The 13525-nt window shown below is 42.2% G+C and overlaps 1 protein-coding gene across 27 annotated transcripts in view; it reads left to right on the top strand.

Annotated features, from left to right (window-relative positions):
* LOC106568736 (formin-binding protein 1) overlaps positions 1–11512 on the top strand; it is a 115123-nt gene extending 103611 nt beyond the window's left edge. For 17 of the 27 annotated variants that reach the window (XM_045692406.1, XM_045692371.1, XM_045692398.1 and 14 more), the window contains 6 exons: positions 240–349; positions 5622–5754; positions 5916–6046; positions 6159–6331; positions 6523–6681; positions 8446–11512. In XM_045692406.1, coding sequence (XP_045548362.1) covers positions 240–349; positions 5622–5754; positions 5916–6046; positions 6159–6331; positions 6523–6681; positions 8446–8453 — 714 coding nt within the window. In that variant the 3' untranslated portion in view covers positions 8454–11512. Of the gene's footprint in view, positions 1–239; positions 350–5621; positions 5755–5915; positions 6047–6158; positions 6332–6522; positions 6702–8445 lie in introns of those variants that run through there. The other 10 variants (XM_014139339.2, XM_014139384.2, XM_014139439.2 and 7 more) reach the window with 4 other exon arrangements.
* The last annotated feature ends 2013 nt before the right edge of the window (positions 11513–13525 follow it).

Genomic DNA, 13525 nt, shown 5'->3' on the forward strand with positions numbered 1-13525 from the left:
ATTTATCCTAATGGCTTTACTGTAAGGGGGATACTGCACCTAAAGGTTCCTAGTGTTAGATAGAGAGCCTGAACATCCGAGAGGGATGTTACATGTTATTCATATTCATACATTTTACAGATAGGGTGTACAACGCTCCTGAAACTCACTTTGTCTCCAACTTGTCTTGTTCTCTCCCACTCTCTTGCTACCATTTCTCTCTCTTTCTCCCATACTCTCTCTCTCCCATTCTCTCTCAGGGCTCTGGACCGGAGGACTTCAGCCACCTGCCCCCAGAGCAGAGGAGAAAGAAGCTTCAGGCCAAGATAGACGACATAAATAAGGACATCCAGAAAGAGATGGACCAGAAGTAAGTTTGTGTCTGTGTCTTCAACATAAGCCTCAGCCATATTTGTTTGGAAATGATGTCCTACTACCTCCCTAAAAGCTCCCTCCCTTTAGTGTCAGCCCTGTTGTGGAAACAAAATATCCCCAGTAAAACTGCGGCGATGATGCAAAACGCATCATAGTGACACTTTGCTTCTTGAAAATCCTATATTTTGAAAACATGCAAAAACATTTGGATTGTCTTAACAGTGGACTAATTAAACAAATACCAAAATAGTTTTTTTGTAGATTTTTCCTTTTAAAAAAGAGTTTAAGCCTCAAGAAAGCTTCAGACCCAACCAAGGAGTTGTAAATCCCAGGGTCTCTAATTTGTTTCCGTCTGAGTGTTATTAACCAATGTGAGTCTAAGCCGGGAGAGGGGGGTACTACTAAGCTATATGGAATTGTTTAAGAAGATCATACTAGGGATCATTTTGCTATTTTGAATTTGAAAACCACTTGATGTATCCCAAAAAAATCTAAAACAATTATTTGATGAAAAAATATTTTTGGCCTTACTGCTATTAGCCCATACAAACACATTGAATAACAGATTCACGACATGGAACAACATATAGTCCCCCCAAAAAATCTAAAGGAAGTTTGTTCAAAAGTGTCTGTCCTATATCTGAGTGATTTAAGAAAGACCAGGAAACATTTGTTATTTGTATATATATATATATATATATATATATTTTTTTTTTTACATGTATTTAACCCCTTATTTTTTGCCACTAAACCGTCTAAGCCCTGTGTAAACTGGGGGAGGGGGCTGGTTCTACAAATTTATCTGGAATTGTTTTAAGAAGGCCATACCAAGGATCATTTTGCTATTTGAGATAGATTTTTTGTAAATATACAAAAAATATTTAATTAGAACATCAAATCAAATGTGATTTGTCACATGCACCGAATACAACAGTTATAGACCTTACAGTGAAATGCTTACTTACAAGCTCTTAACCAACAATGCAGTTTTAAGAAAAGTAAGTGTTAAGTAAAAAAATAGTTTAGGTAATATGTGCAGTTGAAGTCAGAAGTTTACATACACCTTAGCCAAATACATTTAAACTCAGTTTTTCACAATTCCTGACATTTAATCCTAGTAAAAATTCCCTGTCTTAGGTCAGTTATGATCACCACGTTATTTTAAGAATGTGAAATGTCAGAATAACAGTAGAGAGAATTATTTATTTCAGTTTTTATTTATTTCATCACATTCCGAGTGGGTCAGAAGTTTACATACACTCAATTAGTATTTGGTAGCATTGCCTTTAAATTGTTTAACTTGGGTCAAACGTTTTGGGTAGTCTTCCACAAGCTTCCCACAATAAGTTGGGTGAATTTTGGCCCATTCCTCCTGACAGCGCTGGTGTAACTGAGCCAGGTTTGTAGGCCTCCTTGCTCACACATACTTTTTAGTTCTGCCCACAAATTTTATATGGGATTGCGGTCAGGGCTTTGATGGCCACTCCAATACCTTGACTTTGTTGTCCTTAAGCCATTTTGCCACAACATTGGAAGTATGCTTGTGGTCATTGTCCATTTGGAAGACCCATTTGGGACCAAGCTTTAACTTCCTGATTGATGTCTTGAGATGTTGCTTCAATATATCCACATAATATCCCTCTCTCATGATGCCATCTATTTTGTGAAGTGCACCAGTCAGTCCCTCCTGCAGCAAAGCACCCCCACAACATGATGCTGCCACCCCCGTGCTTCATGGTTGGGATGGTGTTCTTCGGCTTGCAATCATCCCCCTTTTTCCTCCAAACATAACAATGGTCATTATGGCCAAACAGTTCTATTTTTGTTTCATCAGACCAGAGGACATTTCTCCAAAAAGTATGATCTTTGTCCCCATGTGCAGTTGCAAACCGTAGTCTGGCTTTTTTATTGCGGTTTTGGAGCAGTGGCTTCTTCCTTGCTGAGCGGCCTTTCAGGTTATGTTGATATAGGACGCGTTTTACTGTGGATATAGATACATTTGTACCTGTTTCCTCCAGCATCTTCACAAGGTCCTTTGCTGTTGTTCCCACCAAAGTACGTTCATCTCTAGGAGACAGAACGCGTCTTCTTCCTGAGCGGTATGACGGCTGCATGGTCCCATGGTGTTTATACTTGCGTACTATTGTTTGTACAGCTGAACATGGTACCTTCAGGCGTTTGGAAATTGCTCCCAAGGATGAACCAGACTTGTGGAGGTCAACAATTTTTTTTCTGAGGTCTTGGCTGATTTCTTTTGATTTTCCCATGATGTCAAGCAAAGAGGCACTGAGTTTGAAGGTAGGCCTTGAAATACATCCACAGGTACACCTCCAATTGACTCAAATGATGTCAATTAGCCTATCAGAAGCTTCTGAAGCCATGACATAATTTTCTGGAATTTTCCAAGCTGTTTAAAGGCACAGTCAACTTAGTGTATGTAAACTTCTGACCCACTGGAATTGTGATACAGTGAATTATAAGTGAAATAATCTGTCTGTAAACAATTGTTGGAAAAATTACATGTGTCATGCACAAAGTGTATGTCCTAACCGACTTGCCAAAACTATAGTTTGTTAACAAGAAATTTGTGGAGTGGTTGAAAAACGAGTTTTAATGAATCCAACCTAAGTATATGTAAACTTCCGACTTCAACTGTATTTAACCCCTTATTTTTGTCACTCCATATATACTTCCATACATTTTAACCTTCAGACGAGTCTTATGAGGCCTGTGGGTGTTCTGGAGCAAAACAACTGACATGTACATGTTTGTTAGTCTCACCTTTACATATTAGTGTGTAGCCCAAACTGTTCGGACGCTACAGACAGAAGTTGGCAGATCGGCTGTACCAACTTCAGATGAGTCCCAAGACGGAGAACACCATCTTGTTCGGGAGAGTCTCATCTTTCCATAGAGGGGTCATAATAGTTTTAGGCCAAATCGTTCGGCTGCTACAGACAATTCTGTGAGAAGACCGATTTTCAGGATGTCTCATGGTCTGACAAACACCGCTCTAGCTCTGTCACCTTTCACCGCAGATGCGGAAGTGTTACATAAGAGAATTCGATGGATTGAGATGCATCCAATGCAGTGGCGATTTTAGCATGTACATCTTGGTGGGGCAAAATAAATATTAAAATAAATAAAAAACAAGTTTGACGCATGCCAGCAAAGCCACTACACAACACTAAACAATACATTAATTGCACTATAGCGGTGACAAACGATGCCCACAAACTGTTAGGGCCTACATAAAGCTGTCCCAACAGCAGAGTCCCAACAGCAGTCCCAACTTACCACTGCTACACCTGGCTATCAGCAGAGCCTCGTCTGGCAGCGAAACAGTTCATTCAGCCTCATTTACTGCCTTTTAAAAAAACATAGCTGATACGGCTGACTTGCTTAAACAAATGTGGTTGCCCACTGACAATTGAGATGTACAAACTATGACATAAGGGGACGACGAGCGCATAAGAGGCAATCCATAATTTAGATTAAGACAATGAGTGCACTAGGACGGACGTAGTCAATATAACTATTTGTTCAGCACTTTTGAAATGCACGGCGATAGAATTCAGAACATGGGCCGTTATTATATTATTCTCCCTGTACACCAAGTTAAAACTGTAGGATAAATAAAGGGAGCATATAAGCAGACAATGAAAGCTCTTACAATATTAAACAGGCTATAGGCCTAATCTGCACCACCAAGTCAGAACAGTAGGCTAAGTTGTGCTGTGAAAAGGGAGCAAATTATTAGGGTGAGGCACATGGGCTACTAACAGCTTACTACACAACATACACTTAGTATTACTTTCTTAGCTACAGTAAACATTTGCATATTACATAATTTATGCAACAGCATACAATACATTTTTGGACTCACCTTGTGCTGTGCTCACTTGAACAGGAAGGTGGCGCGGCAGTCCTTCTTGTGGGCTCTAGAAAGAGGCCTGAAATCCAGACATGGAATTCAGAGTTGGATGACCTTTCAAAATGATTTTCCGTATTTTCCCAGTTGGAGCTAGTTTTATCCGAGTTCCCAGTTGTCTTGAACTCACTGAAGTCTGTGCTTTCCCAGATCCGAGTTTCCAGTTGTTTTGAACGAGGCAGAAATCATGCTGGATTGACAGCATGGCCCATGTATTCAAAACTTTCTGGCCCATGGCGTTACCCCCTTTTTCGTGATATCCATTTGGTAGTTACGATCTTGTCTCATCGCTGCAATTCCCCTACAAACTCGGCAAAGGTCGAGAGCCCGCACTGCTTCTTGACACACTGCTCACTTAACCTGGAAGCCAGCCGCACCATCTCAATGTGTCAGAGGAAACACTGTCGATCTGACGCCCGAAGTCGACCGAGCGGCCCGCCACAAGGAGTCGCTAGAGCACGATGAGACAAGGACATCACGGCCGGCCAAACCCTCCCCAAACCCGGACAACGTTGGGCCAATTGTGCGCCATCCCATGGGTCTCCCGGTCACGGCAGGCTGTGACACAGCCTGGGATCGAACCCCGGGCTGTAGTGGCGCCTTATCACTCATCGTTGAATGTGCGATTTCCAATTTATGTAATGATTATGTCCAATGGCCAATGAGCACCGATATGTTTTATCTATAATTTCTCTTCATATGACAAGGATTGAAAAGGATTTGCCAGTAGATTGTCGACTTGATGCATGATGATGACTGCTTGTCTAGATTGCTAGCTAAGATTTTGAAAGTATGAGGTTGACATCAATCCAATCAAAGCTATGGTAGATATAATGTGATTTGACATTTTATCTGTGGCCAATGACCTTGAGCCTTCTTGGATGGGCACTTCTAATGTAACTCTATGGCAGCACCCAAGGGACTCCATGAGTGAAATAACACTGAGCCAATCACAGCGCAACTAGAGAACATTACCAACCCCTACGTTACGTATTTTCCGCTGGCTGCCCCACCACCACAGAAAGCACTGAGCTAGGCTGAAACACCTGCATGCGACTTCATTAACTCAATAATGGATTTATTTTTATATTGTTTGCAAACTGATATGTGACACATATTAATGCCAGAATAACATGCAAAACAGAAAGAGAAAAACATTTCTAAACAGGTGGGGCTCTTCTCTGAATGACACGTCGCCACTGATCCAATGCAAAAAATGATATCTCTAGCTTAAACTGACAGATTTGTATGGGGATTTTGTTATTATGCCAATTAGATTTCTGCGGGGGAACGATTGACATTAGTTAATATCTCTTCCTCTGTGTCCATCCATCAGAGATGCCCTAACTAAGATGAAGGGTGTGTATGAGAAGAATCCCCAGATGGGAGACCCTGCCAGTGTGGACCCCCGGCTAGTAGAGATGTCAATGAACATCGAGAAACTGCAGTCCGAGGTCCAGAAATTCGAGGTGAGTCATCATAAACCCTTTTGACCTATCCCAGACATTAATTTATTTCTAGATGCTGGACGGACTGTGAGTGTTGCTAGTATAGCTCTGGAATGAACCACACTAGCAGATTCCATCTCACATCCCTAACGTACGTGCGTGTGTCTGACTGTCCCTACCAGGGATGGCTGGCGGAGGTGGAGGGGAGGTTACCGTCAAGGAGTGACCCTCCCAGGAGACAGAGTGGTCTGTACGAGTCACAGCACAGCAACAGCACCATGGTCGACAACAACTGTGCACAGGACAGAGAGAGGTACAGTACACACAACACACACTCCATTAATCAACACAGCTTTCTAGTTTGTTACAGTATGTGTTTTGAGATTGCTATAGTTACTGTGTGTGTGTGTGTGTTGGTCCTTGAGCAGCCCGGATGGCAGTTACACAGAGGAGCAGAGTTCAGAGACTCAGGTCAAGGTGGCTATAGCAAACACTCCAGAGTTTGATGATGAGTTTGACGATGGGGATGAGGAGACACTGCCCACCATCGGCACCTGTAAAGCCGTCTACTCATTTGAAGGTAATACACCTTTAACAGGTAATACACCAATCAGAGACAACAACACGGGTAATGTGGGCTGGCACATCTATTTGACTATTTGAGAGAAACGCAACAATAATACTTTTCCACCTTGTTTTTTTTACACTGTCTCTCTCCCTCCTCCTTGTCACTCTTCCTCCCCCTCTCCCTCCCTCCCTCCTTCCTTTCCTCCTCCCTCTCTCCCTCAGGTCATAATGAGGGGACTATCTCAGTGACAGAAGGAGAGCTGCTGTTTGTAATAGAGCAGGATAAAGGTGACGGCTGGACGAGGGTCCGCAGGAATGAAGAGGAAGAAGGCTACGTACCCACGTCCTACGTCGAGGTCTTTTTGGAAACGAACGCCAAAGGTGCTATGACATACATTTAACTGAAGGGGTTTTCTTTTGGGATGGGACGAGAGAAGGATTTGGTGAGAGAAGATGGGAGGAGTAAGGGTGATGGTTGGTTAGACCAGAGTAGACTCCTCCCACTCTCTCCCTCTCTGAAAGATGGACCAATCAGAATTTCCATCTGGCTCTGTCAGGGTTTCCACCCAGGTCAGTTTTGCATTTTAACCTAGAAAGGTGAAGGTTAGGGTTGGGGAAGCTAATCCTAGATCTGTATCTGGGGGAGTGTTGTTTTCCCACTGATTCTGAGAGAATCCTCTCCCCGTTTGCTTTAGTGCCACTGAGTGGCCAGCCGGGAGCACTGTCATTACCTCTCCAGTCAACTCAATGGGAATCAGGCCAGTTTTAATTATGATTTCAATGAGTGCTGCTGTCTTTTTGTTCTTGATATGCATAGGGTCATATTTCCCAACTTTTTGAATCTGCTGCCATTTCTTTCTCCCTAGACATGTAATCAACTGACCTCAAAGTTATATTTTATCATAGCCAATGGCCTCAAAGATAGACTAGTTGAGGTCAGGATGAAAACAAAATGGCAAATGTAAGTTTGTGTATCTGTGTTTGACGGTCTGTATCATCTTCCCACACAGAGGTGATATTTGAAGAGAACTAATATAGGCTCTCAAATAAACTTTTTTGGGGGGTTAAAACCACAGGATAGTTTTTAAAGAGCATGTGGGGGAAAAATCAACACCAGCTGCTTGCTGTCCCCAGTAGTAAAGCATGCTAGATTGTACAATGTAGAAATATGCTAATGAGAAGTTACTGATTCTGCTATACATAATGACTACATGCTGTACCTAATTCATGACAAATATATTGTTTTGAATAACATCCCCTCTCCCTTAGATTGTCCCACTCCTGTACAGTCAAGATGCACCAATCACATACTTAAAGGTCCAAGAAAGAGGCTACTTTATTTATATATATTTTAGTTTTGGACTATTCTGGGCCTTTCTTTTCATACAGGAATACAGGATTGAGAATGGGCTGTACCACCATTTTCCCTCTCTCGGTGAGAACATTGTGAGAACGGACTGTTGTGGGGCTGATTGGAACGTTGGTGCTTGGTTGGTTGCCAGCTCATGCATGGGTTTTGAGTAGCACCCTTGTGCAGATGAGTCGATTTGAGAAGCATCTGTGCTAAAGTATGGTGTTGACAAACTGTTTTATGCCTCTAAAATATCCAGGCATTTATCTTTTGAAGATTACTGAATTGTGCAATCATAGGCCCAAAAGGTCTCTTGGAAGAGATTCCAACTTTGTCAAATCTCAAAAAGCTCAACGAATATGCCTTCACAACCCTGTCTCCTCAAGCAGTAAAGTAATCCCATTTCTGTCAGTGCTAACACAACCATTCTTCCCCCAAACCAGGGTCCAAATGAAATGTGAGGCATGTTAAATTTGTAGTCATTTTATGTTTTACATAACATGTTTTGGTGCATGTTTGAGATTGTTAGAAGCTTAAGTGTCTCTTGGTTTTTGGAAATGATAAATTCACACGCAAAGCTGACATTTAGAAATAGTAGCAAAAGATTCCATTTTTAAGGTACAGCAACTGATATTAAAGCCAGAGAGAAGGAGCTTCTTGGGTTCTCTGGATTAGATAGTTATCTGACTACAGAACAATATTATTTCCTTCAGAAGACGAATGCAAAGAATAGTGAACTACATTATCTTTCCGAGATTCTCGTGTTATTTATACATTTTTTTTTCAAATTGCAGATTCCTAAAAGTGTGTGAGCTGGCTCAGGAATGGCAGGGCAAGCAGCCTCAGCGACAGTGCGACCACGTTCATGTTCCTATACGGTCAGAAAGTCAGAGAGAGCGACATGACCGAGGAAAAGACAGGAGACCTATGATGCATCTCAATTTCTAACCTGATACATTTGTAGAGTTCTCTCCTTCTGCAACGGTCTCTGACCAGAAGCAACAATAAGAGAAAAACAAACCAAATTGAGCGCTCGTAAATCTTTTATTTTTTAATAGGTTATTACCCATTTATCATTTTGCTTCTTTTGTCTCTGCAAAGCTTTGCTTCTCAATGTACTAACTCAGCTTCCGCTATGCGGCGTTACCATGGACGCTGTTGGCTCTCTCACCTCGAATGCCCCCCCCCGAGTCCCAACCCATTTCCCTGCCGCTCCTCCCTAACCCCCCTCCTAAAGCACGGCAGGGTGTGGTCAGACAGGGCCGGGACCAGCTCCGAAGCAACCCAATCTGCCCCCAACTACACCCTGCACCCCACCAGACAGGAAGCCAAACCATGTCCCTCTCCAGTCCACACTCCCATCCAAATCAATCAGGTGGATGCAGTTGCAGAATCTCTCACTCATTGACTGAGAGCCATCATCGCAGAAGGAACAGTCCAGATCCAGCGTCACATGGCGTTTCCATGGAAACAACACATTTATTCCACTCTCTGACTCCATATTTTGCAGGTTTCAAACAGATTGAAAAACAGAACATGGGCTGATTCGTCATCTGTATGACTGAAGTTCATTTATAGTGTGTGTACGCGTGTGGGTGCCTGTCAGTATCATGTACATCCCCCATACACACTCCATCCATGACTGAGAAAGGGACAGGACTGGGAGTTCCAGGAACGAGAGGGGTTGGAGACAGGTTCACATTACTTCACTCACCTGCACTCTCTCTCCTTACCATACCATCATGTGTTGTTACTGGCATCCCGTCTGCTCCTCTCTGGCCACACCCCTCCCCTCCACAGACCCCTCCCCTACAAGTGTCAGCTGCTGGTCATTGACTGCGTTGAGCGCCATGTCACCGCATAGGGTGGGGCATCTCTCCGGTGGTGCATGCGGTGTGCATGCTTGCCCTGTCTCCTCCTTGGCTCGCCCCCTCCCGCTTGGCTCAGGGGGCTGGCTTATGCTCGTCGCCTGGCCTTTTTTGTTTCAGTTAACCCCCACGGCCTGTTACACTTATCCATTTGTCACCTTTTGGGTTCTGTGCCTGTGGATCATCTACTAGCTGTTGTTTTTTGTTGTTGCTGTTTGACTGTTCGTCGTCTCTGAAAGCATGTTCACCTACCTGTGTTTTTAACAGTGAGTGTGTGCTCTCCCTCACAGTAACTCCTCCAGCTCAAATCTCATTACCGGAAGAGAAGAAAATGTGGGATTCCAAAACGTCTGTTTCTGAATGATATCATGCACAGTAAAACATTGAATTTGTCATACTGTATGTATGTAATGTTGTTGGCTGACATTGTACGCGTTTGAAAAGTGTGTTGAAGGCAAGCGGTCGTTAGCGTCCACTAGCCTCATCCTGTGGATACATGCTGCGGTGTTTCACGTCTCCACTGTATATCCAGACAGTGTCCCCTGGAAGAGAACTTGAAGATTATTTAAAATTCTCATGTAGTTTGCTTGGGCCACTTACTACTGCGTGTGGAAGTATTGTATACTGTGATCCACACACCTTTCCCACAATGTTGTGACTGAATATGAGACAAGACAAACTTCCTATTGGGCCTTAACTGGGTTGATCCTAGCTACCACTTAATCTAAAAACAAGTTCAAGTTTTGTCACATGCACAAGTACAGTGAAATGCTTAACTTGCATGCTCTACCCAACAGTGCAGTAAGATGCCATTCTATTATCTATGGTATGTTGACTAGGTCGAGACATCTCGTTTTTTTTATAAAGGTGGTGAAGGTAGATTACTCTCAATGTCTACAGAGATGATGTCCACTGTTTCCCTTTCTTGAACGCATATAAACATTTTAATTTTGTAATTATTTTTTAACAATGTTTGGTCAAAGAGATTGCTTTTTAATTTGTAGCTAGTTTCTAGCTGGAAAACTGTTGTACCTGAATTACAAACCACTTGGTGATGAAACCAGTTGTTTGATCTGCCTGAAGTCACTGTAGATAAAGTAATGAAAAACATTGTTTTGTGTAATGAAGCAATTAGTGATATTATTAGCCTCAGGTATGTCCCAAATGGTTCCCTATATAGTGCACTACTTTTGATCAGGCTCTGGTCAAAAGATTTGAACTATGTAGGGAATAGGGTGCCATTTGGGACTCAGCCTTAAGTGTTTTGGGGAAAAAATTATTCCAGTATTATTACTCAAGCAACATTTCAAGGAGCAGCAACTGAAATTGTATCAATGCAAACCATGTATATTATCAGCAGAACCACAATTGAACAGTGATCCATCACCATGTGGAGTCCCAGTTACTTGACATAATATAAAAAGACAAGCTGCGCAAATCTGCATGTTCTGTGGCCGAGAACCAGGTCAGATCAAAGTTTCACTTTGCTAATCCCACCCGTCCAGCTCTTATTTTCACTAGTGTAGATATTGACTTGGCAGTTGTTTTGTTTGTGAGAAGTGAAAAAGCAAAACTGATTTTCATGCAGACCATTAGAAGGTGCATCTCTGCTGTGCTGACTGACAGACATAGCCAGTATAGAGAAAAATCTGCCTAACTCTCGACTGAGACCAACCCAGACCTCCAGCCAGGCCCCAATGCACCTGTACAAAAGAAAATGGCTTGTTGAAATTAGAGAGAATATATATAAATAAATATGGATTAAACTAAGACAAAAAAGGAAATAAATATATTTTTAAGGTTAACTATTAAAGGCCTTACTTTGTTTTCTGTGCTTTGCTAAGACTTTTTTTGTTCTTTTTTTGTTGTAAAGTCTGCCAAATGGTGTGCTTAGCACTTTTGTTTGTGTTCCAGTTGGTATATGCTTATGTTTTAGAGCACTGAATACTTTGTATTGTGTTAACTGTGCCAATTAAATACATGTCGAAAATAACTGACTTTTTTTCTTGTGTGAGTGGTCTGAGTTAGGCTTACACTGGAACATACAAAACACCTGCTCTTTCCATAACAGACTGACCATGTGAAAGCTATGATCCCTTACGGCTGTCACTTGTTAAATCCACTTCAATCAGTGTAGATGAAGGGAGGAGACAGGTTAAATAAGTGTTAAGCCTTTAGACAATCCATTTCTCAATTGTCTATGTTTGCGATTGCGGGTGAATGGGCAAGACAAAATATTTAAGTGAACAGGGTATGGTAGTAGGTGCCAGGCGTACCAGTTTGAGTGTGTCAAGAACTGCAACGCTGCTGGGTTTCACACTCAACAGTTTCCTGTGTGTATCAAGAATGGTCCACCACCCAAAGGCCATCCAGCCAACTTGACACAACTGTAGGAAGTATTGGAGTCAGCATTCCTGTGGAACCCTTGACACCTTGTAGAGTTCATGACCCAACTAATTGAGGCCATTCTGAGGGCAAAGGGGGGTGCAACTCAATATTAGGAAGGTGTGCCTAATGTTTTGTACTCTGTACTACACTATATTATCTCTAATAGTATACGTCAGACATGATGGCACAAAAACACTAGATACAACAGGTTAAGAGGATGGGGATGGGCTTACAGCAGGGGTGTAGAAGTCATTTTGTCCTAGGGGCCAAATTCCGGCTTCACTGTGGTCTAGCGGGCCACTGCTGTATTGTGCAAGGAAACATTTTGGGGAAATTCCTTTATCCATTGTTTGTAGAGTATCTGATGAGTATCTAGGACTCTAGCCTTCGTTTTGCTGATAAATTCTGCAAAAAAAGTGAGAATAGAATGCACTTGACTAGAACTAAATACAACTGTGACAATACCAAGTGAATAACCTGTGAAGAAGGGGGGGTTAGTTGCCTGATGACTCTCCCTGAATTTAATTCTGCTGCTCTAATCGATCGCTACATGCATTCAGTCTGAAACTGACATCCTAGAAGTCGTTTGTGTGATTTCTAAATGAGGGGTGTTGAACAAAACAAATTCCTCTGCGATTGGATAGTCTAACCAATCAGAGTATCAAAGCTGATAAAGACATCACGTAGGCTGGCTCTGGCCCAACCTAGGGCTGTTGCGGTGACCGTATTACCTCCACACTGGCAGTCATGAACGCAGAAAAATTCCACAGTCAAGGTAATCTCCTTTTATGCACTCTGGACATGCTTTGGTAGTACCCAACTGCTAACTACCATAGGGTCCTAATAGCCTGGTACTCAGGGCTCTATTGTCCCTCCATCAGGTTGATTGGCCTGGTACTCAGGGCTCTATTGTCCCTCTAACCACTCTGAAATAAATGCAAATGGCAGGCAGGTTCAGGGGAACCTAGTGGTTAGAGTATTGGACTAGTAACCGAAAGGTTGCAAGATCGAATCCCCGAGCTAACAAGGTAAAAATCTGTCATTCTTCCCCTGAACAACCCGCTGTTCCTATGCTGTCATTGAAAATAAGAATTTGTTTCTAACTGACTTGCCTAGTTAAATAAAAGGTTAAAAAAAAGAAATGCTATCAAAACAGAAGGCCTGTCATACTTTTAAAACTCACCTCACTGTGACGATCAATTTGAAGAAAGTTCAACAGCAGATTGAAACAGTGTAAAACAGGGTTGTTGTAGATGTTTCAAAACCTAACACAACGAAACGGACAGCTCTTTCTAAAGTTAATTCAAAACACCTATACGCATATTCATAGGCTTATGAGCCCAAGCATGAAAAAAAATACAGAAGTAAAAATATGATTGTGCCTTTATACAATAGCCTACCGTATGCATGGCAGAAAAACAAACAAAATTGATTAAAATGTCTTTGGTACATAATTGGTCTAGGCTTTGAGTGTGGACTGGATGGACTGGTTACCTTATGCTCCAACATTTCTATTCATGAGTCTGGGAGAGTAGTATAGCCCTTGGCGATGCGGTTGGTTCATTGATTGTGCAGGGCGGTTTACAGTTAGCCTAGTGAATTTGTATTTGATTTGGAA

The sequence above is a fragment of the Salmo salar genome, chromosome ssa01, assembly GCF_905237065.1.
Source record: "Salmo salar chromosome ssa01, Ssal_v3.1, whole genome shotgun sequence".
Taxonomy (NCBI): Eukaryota; Metazoa; Chordata; class Actinopteri; order Salmoniformes; family Salmonidae; genus Salmo; species Salmo salar.